The 21704-nt window shown below is 40.9% G+C and overlaps 1 protein-coding gene across 1 annotated transcript in view; it reads right to left on the reverse strand.

Annotated features, from left to right (window-relative positions):
* The window catches only part of SH3BP5 (SH3 domain binding protein 5), a 114059-nt gene that overhangs the window by 41668 nt on the left and 50687 nt on the right, over positions 1-21704 (reverse strand). Inside the window, exon 3 of the mRNA XM_082258747.1 lies at positions 9924-10052. Coding sequence (XP_082114873.1) covers positions 9924-10052 — 129 coding nt within the window. The remainder of the gene's footprint in view (positions 1-9923; positions 10053-21704) is intronic.

The following is a 21704-nucleotide window of genomic DNA, read 5'->3' on the forward strand; positions in this document are numbered from 1 at the left end:
CTCCAATTTTCATGCCACTAGTTGTAATAAATAAATCCAAATGTATTTTCTATTAATGCACTATCATTAGAAATATTCCAGCTTCCCCTGATGTCTCTTGTGCATGTTTGAAAAGGGAATAGGATGAGGTGCTAAAAATACAGTCAGGAATGTGCTGCATTAAAATGAATCTTGTGCCTGATTAGACATCTCTCACACCCGCACCTCTCAGCTACAGTGTCAGGTTTGGATTTCTGCAGCGTGAAGCTGCTTAACTAACACATTCAGCATGATAAGAAAAAAAAAAAAAAGCGATGCAGATGAAGGAAGCATCACTGTGCTTTTCTTTGCGACTGTAAATTGGGTAAGCTTCCAGTAAAAAAGTTGCACAATTACACAGAAAAAAAAAAAAAGAATTTTAAGGCTCCTTTCACATGAACGATCCAATCAGATCCGCCTGTCAGTTTTTTAGGCGGATCTGATCGGATCCTCCATGCATCCCTATGGGGCAGTGGATGTCAGCGGAGACATGTCCGCTGACACCCGCTGCCATCCGATCCGATCCTGTCCGTGAAATCCGAACGGATGGAACCCCTATTTTCCATCCGTCCAGGGGATCGGATGGGATCGGATGAGAGTGGACAGGTGGTCCGCTCTCATCCGATTCCCCATAGAGAGCAGCGGGACTCTGACACCTCCCTCTCTGCACACAGTGCTGAGACAGAGCTGTCATGCGCCTGCTCAGCAGGGATTGGCGGATCGCTCCCCGCTGAGCAGAGAACGGTACGCACCGGACAGCAGACCGCGTGAAAGGACATTGGTTATAGGTAATGCAGAAGACAAGCAAACCTTCTTAACCCAGACAATGACATTCTACCAATGAATCATAAGCAGGTATTGCTGGGAGATTAAATTACTAGTACTAGAAGTCAATGATCATGGTGGAAGTGGTGATGAGGGTTTAGATCTACTTTAAAACAATGGAACCCCAATCAAGGCCACTGTGAAATAAACCCTTTCCACTAATTTCACAAGATTAGACTAACATTTATCCATGTACAAGATGACCCCCTTAGGAACTGCTGCTCCTGCTTTCACTACCAGTGACCTGCTCCGTATATGCACCTGGACTGGCACACCAACGGTTACAGACAAATTTCTGATCCTTCAATGCTTTTTATGCAATTTGTTGGCTTGGTTCCTATGCTAAGTAGACTTCTCAGTGAAGTCTTTACACCCAAACAGGCTACTATCTTTAAAGTATCTTTTGACCTCAACCACAGGTCAGCTGTAAGACTCTTTATTCCTCTGCCACTGCCTGATGTAGATTCTGTAGGCTTGGAAGGCTGGCTACCTTCTCTTGAGGCCTCTATCACAGGTCAGTTTAGGACACACTAGGTCTAGACAGGAAGTTGGGGAAGCAAATACTCTTTTCTTGGCTCTGGCTTCCTCATCCTGGCAAGGGCCAGGGTCCTGGGGGCAAAAACTGGACCCTCTCTGTAGCCATACCTTCCCCAGCCAGCAGCCTTAAATGCAAGGATATTCCTCTCTAGGCAAAGCCTGGGAGGGAAAAGACCCTTCAAGTAGGTTTCTCAAGATATTTTCTCACCAGCCCATTTCACTGGCACAAACCCCTCAAAAAGTAGCCAGAATAAACTATCCAATACCAGTATCTTCTCACTCCACGTACTTAACAGTATCAGGCAGAAGAAAACCATTTCTTTGGGCTTTAGATAAACAAAACCTGATGAACAAAGCTCAGGCTGGCTACAGCCTACCTGCAAACGCTAAATTTAGTTAGAGAATCTAGTTTAAGGGTACCTACACATATACTTTTATGCCTCTTGTAATAGATTGTACTTTCTACAAAATGATTTTCACTTACAGTTGTTAAAGAAACTGTTGCAACGTTATAAAGAAGAAATTACTATCCAACCTTTGGGCATTTGGCTACGGAATGGTTCCTAGGCCTGGGATCTTTTTCCTGTTTTGTAACACCGAACACATCACAATCTGAGTCAACCTGACATACAGCTGAGTCAGCCTAGATTTCAGCCAGAGACTAGAAAGGCCACAGGTTTACAAACTCACAGACATCACATACAGTAAATTGGTATTTTCAAGCTATGAAATAACTCCCTAGGTTGAATTTGCATCACTGGAGCCTGTAGGCTCCCGAAGTCAAACCATTCTTTCAGGATCACCTCTTTGTACACAGAACAGTTAGTGTTATTGTTCCTAACTAGGCTTAATATAATATGACAATGTGTAAATAAGCTTATATACATTTTCTGTGTCTAATTTCATTCATAAAATAGCAGAGACAGGAAATGGCACTCAGACAGAAAGCTTTGAGCTACGAGTACTACTGCACTCTGGTCGGATTTTTGAAGAGCAATATTTGGGAAAGAACAGCATGGAGGTAAGTAATTAACACATTATACTTGTCTTCTGCTTTCCTTTTTAAAGATTTTTGTTGGAGATCTCATTTAAAGTTTATAAAACTAACAAAACAGACCCTGTAAAAAGGGACAGTTCACCAAACTGTATTACTTCTTGTAACTGCAAACTGTATTACTTCTTGTAACTGCATTTATCATTTTCTAATCCAATTTGTACAGTTCTACAAATATTATTTAGGCTTAGCATCAATTTGTCCTATGAAATAGTTATTCAACCATCTAAAGCCTTAATGTTTTCTCAAATCTGTATTTCATCTCATGAAGATATATATTTTACCATATCTCCACGATATCTATTTACCATATCTCCACCAAGTCTTTACCATCTCCCCATCTTGCCACCAAGTAATACTTATATGCAGGTTCTGGAATATAGGCATTTAAGGTTCGATTAGGGGGGGTCTATTTTGGTCTTCTCAATATGAAAACAAAACAAAAAGGGATGAAGGCAAATGGCTATACAGCCAACCTTAATACCCTAACCAAATACTGCTTATCAGTTAAGTCACTCTTGCCCCTACATAGCATATACACAAAAAATAGCTCCACTATAAGTTGTGGAGAACAACAGATGGCCACATGAGTGACACAGACTAAAATGTTGGGGTTAAATAAATATACTTTATTAGTATTAAAATGGATCATAATGATCCACCGCTAATAAAGAAGAGGTTAATAAAATGACAGGTTTGGTGTATGCCTGGTGGTCACTTCGCAAAGTGACTGCAATTATAGCAACCAAGGTACTAAACAAAAATCCAATAACAAAAAACAGTGACAGTAAATCACATAAGATGTATGACAAACTATCATCTGGATGCCAGATAGTCCACGCACAGGTGGTTAAACCACAGCAACAAGCCGTATAAAAAAAAAAAAAAAAAAACACAAAACTAGAAATTTCTTATGTATAATAGTATATCCACTAGTGCAGAAGTCCCTGGGTGCTCGAGCCACTGGAGGGTGGGGAAGAAGGGAAAGAGGAGAAGGGGGAAGGGAATGAGGTAGAAGGGGTCAGTCTCTCAAACACCCTTCAATTGAAAATCCAGTTGCTTCAAACAAACTCCTGGCTGGCTAATTTAACTAAAAGATGGATTTCACCTTCCCACAATGGTGGCTAGTTGATGATAGGTGAATTGGGTGAGCATTAAATCTTGTCATATGGTGCTGTGGAATGATGACATGATGAAACAACATTAAAAAATGCTCAGGATTCCGATCACTATCAATGCCCATTGAAGGGAGTTCCAGACGATCGTTTGTCATACATGGTATGTGTTTAATGTCACTGTTTTTTGTTATTGGATTTTTGTTTAGTACCTTGGTTGCTATAATTACAGGGTCAATTTGTGAAGTGACCACCAGACAATACACCAAGCCGGTCATCTTATTAACCTCTTCTTCTTCACGTGATCTATATGATCTTGTCTTCTCCTCTTCATCTGATCTATATGATCCGTTTTAATACTAAAAAAAGTATATCTTTTATAACCCCCAACCTTCTGTGTCACTCATGTGGCCGTCTGTTGTTCTCCATAGCTTATAGTGGAGTTATTTTGTGTTCACCTCAATAGACACCTAATAGAACCTCAAATGCCTGTCTTCCAGAACCTGCATAAAAGTATTCCAAAGTGACAAAATCTAGAAAATAGAACATATTAAAAATCTCACATGCATTATGCTTGAGAAAATTGGCCCTAATGTCTGGGTATCTTATATAATTGGTTTTAGTTTAGAAGTCATTCAGCAAAAAATTGCAAAAAATGGAAGACATACACATGGCTACTAGGGGGAACCTGCAAATCTGAATATGAAATAGACTTGCAAAACTAGGAAATGGATGGCAACTAAAAATGTGAAAGCTTCATCAAAATTTACTTTCATGTACACTTTACAATTAAAATGTGAAATAATCCAATGAGAATACAGTAATTTACGCAAAAGTGGAGCCTTGCAAATTACCTTTCCATGCAGTGAAAGAGATGGGGGTTCCTGCCCCCCACACACAATCCAAGTCTCCAGGGTCTGAGAGTCACTATCTTAGATTTGAGAAGGCTGTAATCTAGCTCAATTGGCCATAAGAAATTGCTAGATTTATCATAAACAAGGGTTCACTTTAATTTTAAGATGGAAATATTGGTCCAATGTTTTTTTTTTTTTTTTATCGAGGTAGAGAAAAATAAAAAAATGTTTTGGCTTAAGATACGGATAGAAAATTCAAAGACTTTTCCTTTTCAATTACAAAGTACAATAGCCACAGAGAAAAAAAAAAGTTTTGGCAGGAGTTACACCCAATAGCTCCACATAATGTTTTTAATATATGTAAATCAGAAAAAAAGAATCTTATCCCCTTAAAGGTCGCATCAACTTGATAAACAGCTATATGTAAATAGCCAAATCAAAATGAATGATAATATCAGTATAGTCAAGTCTTGTAAAACTATAAAAAAAAAGTATGTAAAAAATCATAAAGCAATACAAGTGTGAGAAGAAATGACATGAAAGTAACACAAAATAAAGGCTGGTGATTCCACCTGTAACACCACAAAGTACAGACAAACATCATACATGCATGTCTTTGAAATCACTGCTTGGTGTTTCATTATTGATTGCTGTTAAAATGCGATTGGTTACAAAAGTGTCTAAACTGCCACAAAAGTATGGCGTAGTTTACTTTCCTCTTGATTGTTTAGGAGACCAGATGTCAATGACATCATTCCTCATGGCAAGAGAGGAGGATGTAGATCACAATAGGTGGGAAAAAAATAAAATGAAATGGGTTCTAGGTGGACTTGACACATTGAAACGAAACCTAAGCAGGAAGTGACATGGGCACAGTGGTCACATAACAATGATTAAATGATACGGTTACAGTGTTAAGGCCAAGATTAGATTCAGGCCTCAGAAAGCTATAGACAGGAATCTCTAGCATCTCAAATTCTATTAATTTAGCCTCACCATCAACCTAATGCCCTTCCCATAAACCTACCAGAGATAAAAACCAGGAAAAACCTTTAAGTTGTGACACGAGGTGAAACCAGGTCTAAAATGACTTTCGCTGATGTGCTAGTGACAACTACATTTTAATGTTGTTCTATGGTACTTAGATAAAGAAGGCCAATCTTCCCAAAAATTAAAAAACAAAAAACAAAGTAGGGAACCTTCCCTACTTTATTGAAAACTAGAAAAGAATTTAGCAAGGACTTATCTGTAAACCTTTTCTATTAAAATAGTAGACTTTATCTTGGCAGCATTAAATGGACAGTACATTGGAGCATGCATAATATAAACAGAACAGGTTTCTTTTGTTTGAAACAAATATAGTTGCTGCCATAATCTTTCATAAATTCCTTAAAAGTGGAAAAGAAATATGATGACCTACATTTTGGAAAAGCTCTTCCAAACACTTGCATCAATACAAATGCAGACAGAGGCATCTATAGAAACAGCTGGGTTACCCTCAGGGCACCGACTAGGTTTTCTATGCTTTACTCAAGCCAGCAGACCTCAGAAAAAAATGGTAGTTTGATATGTCCACTAGTTCATGTACAGGTGGCCCATGGAAGTCCATGTAGCTTTCTAGCACTGGCATAGTCCTTTGCATGTCTAGCTCATGGAGAAGCAAAGAAAACAGTGAATGTTCTCTGTGGATCTGCTGATTCTGGTCTGAGAAACTAATTCCTTACATTTTAGGATTGTTATTGTTTTTATGTGAGCAAGATTATACATGAGAGTAAATACCTTTAGGCTCCATTCACACCTGAACGTATCGTTTTCAGGAGTTTTTCACATGTTTTTTGCAGGTGTTTGGAGGCAGGCATTGATATCTATGCCTCTAATCTGCCAAAAAAGAAGCTCATCTATGTCAGGTCACCTGTGGCCAGGTGACAACTGCACCCTGTTGGAGGCAGGGGCACAGCGCAAGGTAGTGAACCCGATAGACTGCTGCGGATGGACCGGAACGTGAGCCTAACATTCCCCAGGGCGCGGACTCTAAGACCCAGCAGGTGTTCACCAGAGCCTCTAGTGGTGAGGATGGACTTGGCTGCAGCTGGGCCCAGGTCGCGGCCCCTGGGGTTCCTCAGGTCACGCTCCGTAGGGAGAGAAGGGAAGCAGCCACTCAGGACACACAGAATGGTGAAGGGTAAGCCGAGGTCGGGGTAACAGGCAGACAAGGGTAACCAAGGGACAGGCCAAAGGTCAGGGTAACAGGCAAACAGGAATAGTCAGAGACAAGCCAAAGTCGGTACACAGAGAAGTAGATCAAGCACACGGCAAACAGGAAACAAACACTGTTGAACAGCAAAGCAAACCTGCAGTGCACTGGTTAATATAGACTTCCTGTGATGACCTGGGTGGGGCAGGAACAGGAAGGAGAGGTGATAAAAAAGGAACCAGAAGTGCAGTCTGACCTCTAATACAGACATGATGGGACAGGTAAGCTTGCCAAACTATTGCAAGTCCATGACAATCTACTTTTTTGAGCTTCAGGTGTTTTGCTTCAGGCGACAAAAGGCTCAGATGTGAACAGGGGCCATTGAAATTAATGCGATTTTGCTTGGTGGGTGTTTTGAGACTTCAGAGATGAGCGTTTTATGAGCTGAAAAACGCTCAGGTGTGAACAGGGCCTTATATCCTGACATCAACAAGATTCATATGCAGCTACAAATGTAAAGAGAAAGTGATTTTAGCTCTAAACATTTCCTTTCACTTCAGTTTTTTTCTGTGACATCAACATTCTACGATTAACAAAGATCACACAATGACAAACTAAACCATATTTCCACCAACTCTACCAAATCCCCCCAACCAGATCACTGCAACCTTTTACAGCTTTTTTTAAAGCCTAAGGAATAGGGAGATGTGATGTCAAAGACACAATCTAAACATATACTTAGCTTATAGTTTAATCATTTTAACCATTGTACAGCAAAAATCATAAAAAGATACATTGATTCAAACAGGATAGAAATGGAAAATAAAATAAAAGATAAAAAAGAAAAAAAAGGCAAGAAAAGAATTAAAAGGAATGAGGATGCTGCGTCAGGTTTTGAAAGCGGCGGGTTAAATATATTGGATCTACAGACCCCATAAAACGCAAACTTAGCTGACTAATTATTTAATGTGCTCTTAACTAGTATTAATCATTATCAAATTAAGTTTAGTTTGCTCTTTATCAACTACAAAAGAACTTTCAATTTATGCCAACATCTTGCTATTGCAATTCTAACAGCTAGATAAATATAGGAAATCAATTTGCTCTGAGATATGACTTTTTATTTAAAGTATATGTAAGCCCAAAATTGTAAAAATCAAGTGCGCTACAGGGAAAGGATTTCTAAACTTGCACAAAATTAGACTTTCTTATTTAAATTGCTGTTTTTAATATTACTTGGTGATCCTGAGGGAATGCTTACTGGACTGCCCCTAATAAAGCAGAGCATTGTCTCCCTTCTCAGCGCCCCTACAAATGTACAGCAGCTGTATGTATAGATGCACACAATGGCAGTATGTACTGCCCTTGGAAAAGCCTGTCCATTATCAGTGGGAGTGAGGAACTACACTGCCCAAAAAAGTTAAAGGAACACTTGGAAAACACATCAGATCTCAATGGTGAAAAATATTTAGCTGGATATCTCTACTGATATGGACTGGGTAATGTGTTAGGAACGAAAGGATTGCACATTGTTTGATGGAAATGAAAATGATCAACCTACAGAGATCTGAATTCAAAGACACCCCGAAAATCAAAGTGAAAAATTATGCAGCAGGCTAGTCCATTTTGCTGAAATTTCATTGCAACTCAAAAAATGGTACTCAGCTTGTATGGCCCCCTCGTGCTTGTATGCATGCCTGACAACGTCAGGGGATGCTCCTAATGAGATGACGGATGGTGTCCTGGGGTATTTCCTTCCAGATCTGGAACAAGGTATCACTGAGCATCTGAACAGACTGAGGTGCAACCTGGCGGTGTCAGATGGCCCGAAACATAATGTCCCAGAGGTGTTCTATTGGATTTAGGTCTGGCAAGCGTGGGGGCCATTCAATGGTATCAGTTCCTTCATCCTCCAGGAACTGGCTGCCTACTCTTGCCACATGAGGCCAGGCATTGTCATGCACCAGGAGGAACCCATGACCCACTGCACCAGCGTAAGGTCTGACAATGGGTCCAAGGATTTCATCCCGATACCTAATGGCAGTCAGGGTGCCTTTGTCTAGCATTTAGAGATCTGTGCGACCCTCCGTGGATATGCCTTCCCAGGCCATCACTGACCCACTTCCAAACCAGTCATGCTGAATGATGTTACAGGCAACATAACGTTCTCCACGGCTTCTCCAGACTCTTTCACGTCTGTCACATGTGCTCAGGGTGAACCTGCTCTCATCTGTGAAAAGTGGTGGACCTAGCAATTCTGGTGTTGAATGGCAAAAATTACAATCAAGCTCCACAGTGCTGGGCAGTGAGCATAGGGCCCACTAGAGGACGTCGGGCCCTCAGGCCACCCTCATGTCTGTTTCTAAATGTTTGGTGAGAGACATTCACACTAGTGGCCTGCTGGAGGTAATTTTGTAGGGCTCTGGCAGTAATCATCCTATTCCTTCTTGCACAAAGTAGCAGATACCGATCCTGCTGATGGGTTAAGGACCTTCTATGGCCCTGTCCAGCTCTCCAAAAGTAACTGCATGTCTCCTGAAATCTACTCCATGCTCTTGGGACTGTGCTGGGAGACACAGCAAACCTTCTGGCAATGACACGGATTGATGTGCCATCCTGGAGGAGTTGGACTGCATGTGCAACCTCTATAAGGGTCCAGGTATCGCCTCATGCTACCAGTAGTGGCACTGACTCTAGCTAGCCAAATGTTAATGGCCTCCACCTGTAAAAACATTCCTGTTTTGGAGGGTGTCTCATTGTTGCCCATCTAGTGTACCTGTTAGTTTCATGAACACCAAAGCAGCTGAAACTGATTAACAAGCCCTCTTCTACTTAACTGACCAGATCAACATCCCAGGAGTTTAATTGACTTGATGCTATACTCTGATTAAAAAGTGTTCCTTTAAATTTTTAGAGCAGTGTACTTGCCAATCACCACAGCTCTTGCTCTACTCAAAGAAAATTAAGACAGCAGTCATGACACTCCATTTAGCACAAGTTTATTACTTGCAGTTTAGAATTGTCCTACGACTTCATGAAATATTTCCTTCTTTCTTTGATGCAGGGGTCACATCCGTTTTAAGTGTTGGGAAGACTTTGGAATTTGGAGTATATACTTTCAGTTGCACTTTACCAATAGAGCTAACACACATTTTCAAAAATAATCTGAGGTTAAAAGTTTACAAATGCTCTAGAACTGCCTGAAGGCATCTATTTAGTAGTTCTATGCATGCCCGGAGAGCCATAAAACAATAATCTTTATACTTCCTGGAGCATTCAACTTTGTGTGACTTACAGAGTGAAAAGTACTGCCAAAAATAAAATACCTGTCTGGCTACTTTCCTGGCTTCCCAGTATGGTTTGGAATCTTCCACAGATTTTCCAATTTTCTTTACCATCTCATCCAACCTCAGGGTAGCTTCTGTCAGCACAGAGCGGAATTTCTGCCGGGCCTCCTGAAATGCATATAAACATATGAAGGAAGTAAGAAAATTATATATTCCTTCCTGTGAAAATGATAACTTATGTTAACAAGACACTACTGCAAATGAGCATCAGATAGGGAGTGAAAACACAGCTTCCAACTGTTGAGAATTATTTTTTGTTCCAACTATATAAATCTCTGCTAGACAGGTACAATAAAATCTAAGAAGACCCTAATCTACTCAATTTCTGTGAATGTTCGGTCTCGAGAAAACGTGTGTAGAATGTTTTCTTGCATTTAGTGAGGTGTTATAGTGCATTTTAGAATGTTTACACATCTTCACTTACTTTTATATGAAAGGAATTTTTGATTCAAGCCAAGCCAGCCAAGATTCAATCCATCTATGGGCAAGCTGATTGTACCCAAGTTAATCCATCACTCAACTTGGGTACAACCAGGATGGGATGGCTTCCCACGCCGGGAGAACACAATAGGATCCCCCCCATCAACACTGACCCGTGGTTCAGGAAAGAAAATCACAATCTATGGTCTGTATAACAAAGTGGAAGATAAAGCTATTGTTAACTATTCTTTAAAAAATTCTATCTTCCCTTCTTCTACCTATCCTGCATACCTTGTATATAAAAAAAGTTCTGTGTACTTGCCTATTGTTTTATCTGCTCTGGTCAGCTGATCTTGCAGCTCCAGCTCCCCTGTGTCAGTAAGCAGCTGCTGCAGAGGAGTGGAGGGAGTGCTGACAACAGCTGGGCCATTGAAGCATATGAATGACGTCATGGCTCCACGGAGTCACAGCCGTTAAAGCGGAGTACCACCCAGTGCACATTTTTTTTAATAAAAATACCCCCGGGACAGTCAGGGCTAGTGCATTCCACAATGGCTAGCCTCTGATCTGTCCCGGGTTGCACTTACCTGCAAGAAGAAATACTTACCTTGAAAATGTATTGTCCAGCGCTGCCATCTCAGGTGTGGGCAGCTTGAAGCCAGCACGATCCTCTTCTGTGTCCTCTTCAGTCTTCTTCGGTCCCACGATGCACTGCACCGGCCGGTGCAGGCGCATTGATTCCTGGGAGCGATGACGTTCAGCTCCCAGGAATCATTGCAAAGCGGAAGTGACGACACGGGCCGTGGCCGAGGAAGGAGGAAGTGGACGGTAAGGTAAGTATATTTTCTTCTAAACGAGGTAAGTAAAAAAAAAAAAAAAAAAATTTTGATTATCCATTTGTTTTTCAGGTGACCCGGAGCGAGAAGATGGAGGCAAGTATCATTTTAGGGTGGAACTCCACTTTAAGCGTTCCCTTTACACAGTTGAGACAGGTTGAGCTAAATCATGCGATTGGACTGGATTTAAAAGGAGGTAAATATACAGATCTTTTTATACAGGGTATGCAGGATAGGTAGGAAGAGAGGGAGGGAATTTTTCAAGAATATTAGATGTAGCCTTACATTAACCTAACACTCTTTCCCCTAAAACTGACCAACAACTTACCCCATATCCTGGACCAAAGCAAGTCTGTACGTGCCATACCTGTGGGATCCCCAGCCAGTTTTGATGGGGTAATCAAGCAACTTTCTTTCCTGCCACCGGTGGTTGAAGGAAAGAAAATCACAATCTATGGCCTGCCTAAGTCACAACAACAGACAAACACAATATGCTTAAGCCGATGACACACAAATAATTCCCATGTCTTTGTTTCCCTGGGAAGGGATACAAAGCAATCTCTAATTGTTTAGGCATCCATCAGTCGAAAATTAGACAAATTGTCAATAAATGGAGACAGATTAGTACTGTGGCCACTCTTCCTAGAAGTGGGCACCCAGCCAAGATGACTCCCAAGGCACAATGCAGAATACTCAATGAAATAAAGAAGAACCCACGAGTATGAGCAAAAGGCTTGAAGACATCACTGAAACTGGGAAACATCCCTGTTTTTGAGTCTACCTTAAGTAAGTCTTTGAACAGGGAAGGTGTCCAAGGCTGAATACCATGGAGGAAACACTGCTCTACAAAAAAAAAAAAAAAACATTGATGCGGGCCTGGAGTTTGCCAAAGAGCACCTTGACAAACCGCAATGCTACTGGAAAAATGGTTTGTGGACTGATGAAACATAAGTTGAATTGTATAGTGCAAAAAGGGCACAGCTTAACACATCAAAACATCATCCCAACTGTGAACTATGGGATGCCTCAGCACATGGATCACTTGCCATCATGGAGGGGAAAATTATTTCCCAAGTTTACCAAAATATCTTACAGGATAATGTCAGGGGGGCTGTCCACAAGCTGAAACTCAGTAGAAGTTGGGTGATGCAGCAGGACAATAACCCTAAGCGTCAGAGTAAATCCATCACAGACTGGCGTTCCTTTTGGAGTGGCCCAATGAGAGCCCAAACTTTAACCCCATAAAGATGCTGTGAAATGGAATGGAATGGCCTCCAGGGAGCCATCGACACCAGACGTCCTACAAATTTGTCCTGAGCTGAAGCAGTTTTGTAAAGAGGAATGGTCCCAAATTCCTCCTGAACACTGTACAGGTCTGATCCAGGGCTACTAAAAGCTCTCTTCCTTGCAGTCATTACTGCCAAAGGAGGGTCGACCAGCTATTAATTCACTTCTTCCTCCAGCATTGCGAATGTTTAATGTGTATTCAATAAAGACATGAGCAATTAGAATTTTTTGTCTGTTATTAGCTTATGTACATGGTGTTTGTCTATTGTTAGGACTTGGATGACAATCAGATCACATTTTATGGCAAAGTACCACAAAAAATCAGCTAATTCCAATAAGTTTATATACTTTTTCTTCCCACTGTACATGCTTTAACATGGCACTGCCAATTCAAAATTTGGTTTCAATCTTTTCAATTCCACAGCTTTCATTAAAAGAAAACCATTGGATCCTACCATGAAGGTGCCTGTTTGGACACCTCCTGTTATGGTATAACAAATGATTCCCATTATTGCTCCTAGTTACCCTAGAACATGCACCACTGGTGGAGACTGCCATGCTGACACACATTCTGCAGGCAATGGCCACTGTTATCTTCAGAAAGCCAGTTCAGAACAATGTGTTGTTGGAATTGGAGTGCATATAGACAGGAAGTGGCTAAAAGAGGCAGAGGAGATCAGCAGCAACAAGATACAAAAAAAAAAAAAAAAAAAAAAAGGCTAAAAATAGCACTTTACGGAACAAAAAAAAAAACACGTTTGTAATATGCATTTCTTTTGCAAACTAATTCAGTTTCAGTTTCGATCCACTTTAAGCCAAGCCCCCAACTTTACCATCTTACCCTGTATATGGAGCTACAGTTAACTCTTGACAATTTAACCCCAAAAACCTGAACTGAAACTATCAGACTGATACCTTCATGTGCTCAGTGCCCAAACAGAACAGGATTGTGCCCATTTGTACTTGTGCAGACACTGTCCAATGTTGTGAATATTGTAAAGAATATAACTGCAGGGTTTTTTTTTATACATGGTAAGCTTTTATTTACTAAATCTTATATTTCTCCGATCATTTAGCAAAGCTAAAGGAAAGCTCTAAAAAAAAAAAAAAAAAAAAGCAAAATCAGGAGTTCTAGACATGCTCTCCTTACTTACTCTATCCAAAAAAAAAAAAAAAAAAAAAAAAAAAAAAAAAAAAAAAAAAGAATAAAAACTTGCCTATAGATACACTTAATTATTTCTCTATTACTGGCAGAATCATGAATAGCAAGGGTACAATGCCAGGCTCCTGTGGGACGCTCTAATCAGAGCAATAGTAAGCCTTCATTAGAGCAATAGTAAGTGCTCATCTAGAACTCAGTCCTCCTTGAATGTCAGCATTAGGGCTTGATAGAAGACATCTATTTAAATACTATACATGTGGAAGTCATCAGGTTTAATTGCAATTAAAAGAGAGACTTCAATTAGATGAGAATGACTATTAGGAGGAACGGCTGCAAACCACTGTTTACAAGTACCTGTGACATTGGAAAATAAATGTACAGGGCAACGGTGGCCTATATCTGCATACCTATCTACAATAACTGATGATAAAACAACGAAGAAATTGATTATGGAATACCGCAAATGAACTCCGACAACAAACCACATTTACAAAGCAAGCAGCTGTGACTATATTCTGTGTTCTAATAAAAATAAAAAAATAAATTAAAAAAATGTACACTGCAGAAAGAAAATGGAGGCGGTAAAAAGAATTTATTGAGCCTATGGCTCATCTTAAATACTACACCTACTTGTTACTGAACAGACACAAAAAGGAACAGATTTTTCCAGAGGCTCCTAACCATAATAATAAAAAAAAAAAAAAAAAAAACACAGGGGTTTCTCTGCATTAGGGCCTGTAGCCACGGCTACATAATGGATTCTCTCCCCATGAATGTCTAGAGAAATACAAAAGCAACTCAAATACCGGTCTATTGCAGGTCAAAGGCGGCCAAATTATCTCAGAAACATCTCAAAGGGATACCAAAAGCATGCTGCGTTTGCCTATCAAAACATTTTGAGAAAGGCCTCGAAACCAACTGAAATTGGTTGTAAAGACTAAAGTATTTTTACCTCCCCTGCCCCTCCTAAACACTTAGGCCCAATTTTGATCTAGCGCTGTGCCCGAGAGCAGCTGCTCTGCTCTCTCTCTCTCCTCACAGGACTCCGTGAGGGCAGCAGGAGGCATTGGCTCCTACTGCTGTCAATCAAATCCAGTGACAATGGAGTAGGGGGCGGGGCCAAGCTACACTGTGTGTCAACAAATGCACACAGTGTGGCTCAGGATTAAGCCTTCACAAGTACCCCCACAGCAAGTGGCTTGCTATGGGGGCACTCGGAAGGCAGGAGGAGCCAGGAGCACAGGTGAAGGATCCCAGAAGTGGTAGTTTAGGACTGCTCTGTGCAAAACCATTGTTCAGAGCCGGTAAGTAGAACTTTTTTTTTTTTTTTTAAGAGAGAACCTTTAGAATATTTTTAAAATTGTAGGTAAAAGCACTGAAAACTCAAGTGTTTTATATTCTTACATGTAGGGTTTATCACATTTCGGTGTATTTCCAGGTTAGGCAACACCGCACTATTTTATAAATGATAGGATGAGAAAAAAAGGTGGTATTTTTAGTACGGAGTAAAATTACTTTTTAGGGTCCATACACATCAGTGCTAAAAGAGAGTGCATACTTGACAGTCTCTTAGAGCTCCCTATTATATTAGAAAATATATTGGAGTTAGTGTTCATTGCAGCTTCAATCAGGGATTTAGACCCCATTCACACTAGCGCGACTTGTCAGGCGACTTGGTCGCCTGACAAGTCGCGGTGGGTCGCTCGCCATTGATTAGCACAGGACCCGTTCTAATAGGAGCGACACAAGTCGCTCCGACTTAGAAAAAGGGTCCTGTACTACTTTGGGGCGACCTGCATTGACTTCAATGATATGAAGTCCGTGCAAGTTGCTCCGAAGTCGCGGTGCGCGCTGTGCACCGCGACTTCACAGGTCGCCCCACCAAGTCGTGCCGCCCCTGTCTGAACGGGGTCTTAGCAATAAACAATATATGTTTACTACATAGGTACAGCATCTATTCCCTCCTTGTCTTAGGACTCCTAGAAAACCACAAATAATTAGAGTAACAATGTCTACAGTGTTTAAATGTATGTTACAGCAATTACAAGACCGTGTATTTTTTGCATTAACACTGTATTTTATAATAGTAGTGCTTGCTGAATGAACTATTTTTAAAGCAGTGACACATCCATACAAATAAAAAAATCTCTAACTGCATACATTCTTGGAAAGTCACGGAAATTCCAGCACATTTATTGTGAGCAGGAGATAACAGTGTGCAAAAGGTAGCTTTTATGGTATGTAGCAATGCCCTCACAATATATGACAGATGCTTTCATAATAAAAGAAAAAAGGAAGTGAAATTTACATGAATATTAATGATTAGATTATACATTTCGAACAGGATGATGTGTTTGAGCACAAAAAGGAACTGATAACTTCTCCAAGCAGACAGGCCAACCAGTAAAGATGGAAATGATAGTCAAAATAAGATGCAGAGTTTTAATGGTAAATTAAAGGTAAAATAAATTGGCACTTAATCAATCCCACAAAGATTAATAAATATGCAAGAATAAATGAACACAAACTGAAAGTGACAATCAACAATAAATCAATCAAATAAATATTGAATATATAAATGGTGATGTGGTAAAGTGCACTGTGCAAATGGTGCAAGGAAGTGAACCACAATAATAATCACTAAATAATAATCAATAAAAGTCACTATAAATGAAAAAACGACAGTGAAATAAAGTTTTAATGGTACTTTAAAGTAGTAATAAATATGTTTTTTTTTTACCAATATATTCAGAGCAGTCTATTGCTGTGTACATGATTAGCTTGGTATTAAAACTTCCTGAGCTATGTGCACACCATCCTCAGCTCCAGGTCGCAGGGTGCCGCTTCCCCGAACTTTCAAGGTGCTGTTCAGAAGGGGCAGTGCAAGCGCAGGGAGGATAGAAGAAAGGAAAGTTGGGACAGCGGCTTATAGTGCCGGCTATGCTTTTTCTAGAGATGCACGTAGCTGTGTTTTTTGGTTTTAGAACCCTATAAGAGAAAGGAGCCCCCCTCACTCTGGATATTGTGGCCAGAGCTGCTGGGACCTCACTGTTACTATGCCTAGTAGGGGTGCGCATCTTCACAATTCGATTTGATTACGATTATCATGTCAACGTTTCGATTTGATTCCGCGATGCATCATGATTACTGCCCACAATGTGCCCATGGTTTTCATCAAAAAATTCAAGCAGTCAGAACTTGAAAAACTATTTTTATTTTCAAATGCTCTTAAAAAAAGGACACTTCCCTGCATATTGCAAAGTCTGAACATCAAACTTCAGTCTGTGCTAATTTAATGGAGCAATTTACTTCAGAGGCTCTCAATAAAGTGAGCGTACAATTCGTGGAGCAACTGCGCATGCGTGTCAGTGATGAGCAAAACTATAAATCATACAAAAATGGCATCAATGAAGGATTTGTGAATCTATCACTAAGACATAAACCATAATTAATTTAATAATAATAAAATATTCTAATATATTATAGATACAAAAGGACACAAACAAAACACATGTCTCCAAACATATGCAATTTCATTATGGTTTGGTTTATGTCTTAGTGATCGTCGATTCACAAATACTTCATTACCTTTTTTTCATGATTTATGGTTTTGCTCATCACTGACTCACACATGCACATTACACACACACAGTCACTTTATTGTTTAGGTCAATCATAATTTGCACATAAATTAACTGATGCAGAAGATACGGTCAGTGTGCCAGTGTGTCTGTGTTTACACAAATGATGACTACTGTGCAATTGGGCAAATTGTCTCTTAACATCTGAGCAAAGAGAGCAGTAAAAGTCTGCTTCTCGAACATCTTCATTATTCCCTCTGGCAGGGTCATGTGTTCAACAACATTTGTAATAGTATTTGAAGACTTAAGTGGGGTACACACTAGTAGAAAATCGTACGATTTTCTGCTAGTGTGTACACAACCTTCAGCAGCCGATGCCGACATTTTCAACGAAAAAAAACGGAGGGATAAACACCAAAATTTTTATCGCCCGTCCCCATCAGGACCAATTTTCATTTAATGTGTATGCAGTACGTCCGCGAAAAATCGGATACGAAAGACCGCGCATGATCTTAAGTTGCTGAAGACCCGGAAATCTAGGAACAAACCTCCCAAAAAAAAAATTAAAAAATCAGACGAGAAATTTCATGAACATTATGCACTGTCAACTAAAAACGGTAATGAACGCTGAGCAAGAGAGAAAAATCTGAGGATATTTTGTCCGATTTTCATCAAGTGTGTACGAGCCTTTAGACTAGTACCTGATCAGTGATGAGTGATGATGACAGATTGCAGACGCCCGAGCCAAGGAGGACTGGGAGTTGGAGCCCGGGACGCTAACTCGGGGGGGGTCTCCCTCTGCCCACAGAGGCCTGTGTGAGGAGGAAGGAGTACAGTGTGCACTCGACAGTGGACACTCGCTGGAGGATGGAAGACATTCCCTGGAGGATGGTCAGGACAGATACTCGCTGGGGGAGGAGGATGTTCGCTCTAACACTCAGGTCTCCCGCAGCAGACTGTCCGAGAGTAGAGATGACAGTCCTCAGGTGCCTGATCCCACCAGGAAGCCCACACTGCACTCCGGTAATCACAGGCAGTGAGACATTTCCCAATCTGTGCAGCTGCTGATCGGGAAGTGTCTCACTGCCTGTGATTAGCGGAGTGCAGTGTTGGCTTACTGGCGGGATCAGTAACATAGAAACTCGAACACACCAGAGCTCATCTCTATCCAAGAGTCAGAGACACTCGCTCCTCGTGTCTCCTCCTGCAGCAATGCCGGGCAGCTGGGGATGACGTCAGTTGGAGGCGGGAAAACAGACGGACTTCAAAGAGCCATCGCTGTGTGGAGAGGGAGGGGCGGCGCTACAGGATGTCATTAGCACATCGATTAAGCCAGTCGCAGCATCGATGCAGAATCGCGGGTGGCTGAATCACGATGCATCGATGCTACGATTAAATTCAACACCCCCTAATGCCTAGTGTTAATAAATTATCAGTGACTGTACCACCCTCGATCTGGACATCGTGGCTGTGCCTTGTGTAGATTAATGGTCAGTGGGTGTGCCTAGTATAGATCAATCAGAGGCTGTTGTGCCTAGTGTAGATCAATCAGAGGCTGCTGTGCCTAGTGTAGATCAATCAGAGGCTGCTGTGCCTAGTGTAGATCAATCAGAGGCTGCTGTGCCTAGTGTAGATCAATCAGAGGCTGCTGTGCCTAGTATAGATCAATCAGAGGCTGCTGTGCCTAGTATAGATCAATCAGAAGCTGCTGTGCCTAGTATAGATCAATCAGAAGCTGCTGTGCCTAGTATAGATCAATCAGAAGCTGCTGTGCCTAGTGTAGTTTAACGGTCAGTTGCTTTGCCTATTGTAGATCAGTAGTTAGTGGCTTTGCCTACTGTAGATGAATGGTCAGGGACATTTAATAAATAATGTGAAGATCTTTATTTAGCCTTTAGGGCTCATACACATGGCACAAAAAAAGTCTGCATTCAGATCTCTACAGCCAGGACCGCTGATAAGGTAGTACAGCCAGCTCTCCTGTACTGGGCCCGGGCACCATCAGTTCAAAAAGGGGGCCCTGGCACCTGCTGAGTAGGATTGCTGGCTGTACTGTCTTTTCACATCTTCTGCCATAAGAAGCGATCACCCTGCAGCGCTACCAGTTTCTCCTCCTCTTTCTTGCTTCGGGGATTGGTCCTAGCACATGCACCTCTTCCATCTGCTGTCTGGTCACCTCTGTGTGCCCCTCCCCCTGCAATGCTTCCAGCTTCCCTACTCTCCTCCCCTGCCAGCAGCTGCTGCAGGCACAAAGGGGGATGTTTCAGGATAGAGAGCGGGGAAAGGGGCTGGTAAATATGTCATCCTTTCCTGAATGAACACAGTGAGTGATCGGTACCAATAACTCCTGTGTCCAATTATTACTGAAGCTCAGTAAACTGTGTATGCTTCAGTTTGTGAATGAGCTGGAAGTCCCAGAGTGTTTCCTAATAATTCATCTGTGCTGATAAGGGCTGTAGAGAAAGGGACTGATAAATCCAGGTCCTCAGTCACTTTTGGTGGGGGGACCTATCAGGTAGGCTGTATGGGGCCCTATGATTTCTAAGAGCAGCCCTGTCTACAGCAAAAAGTTTTTATGATCTTAACGCAGCAATATTGTATATTACGGGATTACATTTACTAAAAGGCAAATAGACTGTTCACTTTGCAAGAGAAGTTGGGTTTTCCAAGGGAACTTAGAAAATGAAGATCTGTGGACTTCCATCATCCAATCGTGTGCAAACAAAAATGCTTGTCATTGGGTATTCTTTGCAAAATAAAACTTCACCACACTCATTAAGCTATGGAGCACATTCTCTTGCAAAATGCAACTTCCCTTGCAAAGTACTTAGCCTATATATCTTTGGTAAATCAACCCCTATTGGTCCATGGACACAGCTCCTTACTTCCTAATCTTGTGCTGTGTTCAGCTGTGTGAAATCAAAGGAAAAGATTCTACATTCATGGTCAGTGCTTCTGCATGATTTACGTGTACATGCATACATTCTAGGATTGAAAAAAGATGAAGCTAGAGGAATAGAAGAAAAGTTTTACGGATGTTAACATTTTATAGTGTGTAAATGGAAGCACTTTACTGATCATTACACGTGGTGTTTTTTTTTTTTTTTGTTCAGGATCTATCTGGCAGCAAGATCCTGTGTCAATATCAGTATTTCATTAAGACCGTGAGGTTTAATGTTGATTAATGTAAAGTTATGCACTTTGAGGCTAAGGATATGCATGCATCATACATACTAGGGGGAGAAGAACTGGGGGAATCCATAGTGGAGAAGGATTTGGGTGTTCTGGTAGAACACAAGCTTAATAATAGCATGCAATGCCAAGCTGCGGTTTCCAAAGCAAGCAAAGTCCTTTCTTGTATTAACAGAGGCATGGACTCCAGAGAGAGAGATATAATTTTGCCCCTATACAAATCATTAGTAAGACCTAATCTGGAATATGCAGTTCAGTTTTGGGCACCAGTTCTCAAAAAGGATATGCGGGAACTGGAGAAAGTGCAGAGAAGGGCAACCAAACTGATAAGAGGCATGGAGGAGCTCAGCTATGAGGAAAGATTAGAGGAACGGAATCTATTCTCTCTTGAGAAGAGGAGATATAATCAACATATATAAATACAAAAGGGGTCCACATAGTGAACTTGATGTTGAGTTGTTCAATTTAAGGTCATCACAGAGGACAAGGGGGCACTCTTTAGGTCTAGAGGAAAAGAGATTTTGTCTCTAGAAACAGAAAGGTTTCTTCACAGTAAAAGCTGTGAAAATGTGGAATAGACTCCCTCCAGAGGTGGTTCTGGCCAGCTTACTAGATTGCTTTTAAAAAAAGCCTGGATTCTTTCCTAGGTGTAAATAAAATAACTGGGTACTACTATTTATAGGTAAAGTTGATCCAGGGAATATCCGATTGCCTCTCAAGGAATCAGGAAGGAATTTTTTCCCCTGCTGTTGCAAATTGCATTATGCTTTGCTGGGGTTTTTCACCTTTCTCTGGATCAACTGCGGGTATAGGATTGCGTATATGGGATTGTATGGTTGGGTTTTTTTCACTGTTTTTTGTTTTTTATTGGTTGAGCCAGATGAACTTGTGTCTTTTTTCCACCTGACTAAACATGTAACTATGTACCCGTGTGCTTGAGTGCTTTTCAAAAAAAAAAAAAAAAAAACCGAGTTGAGGCTCATACAAATTACAAAATAGCCCCAGGTTAAATAAAATCAGTTGTTTACAAAAAAAACATTCGATTTTAAATTGGAAAAGTAGAAAGAACATGGTCATTTTTTATCTCCTTGAAAGTAGCACATGAAAGAAAAAGGTTTTAAGCGAATGCAGTAGTGTTTCAGGAACTTACAATTTAAAGCTGAACTCCGAGTATGATCTGTTTTGAATACTTACATCCAGCTTAGTCTAGCGTAAAGCCTAGTAAACACAGGTCGAATGTCAGGCAGCATGGGCCAGTTCAATGCAAACTGGCTGACATTTG

Source organism: Pelophylax lessonae (assembly GCF_965119305.1).
Source record: "Pelophylax lessonae genome assembly, chromosome: 5".
In the NCBI taxonomy this organism is placed as follows: Eukaryota; Metazoa; Chordata; class Amphibia; order Anura; family Ranidae; genus Pelophylax; species Pelophylax lessonae.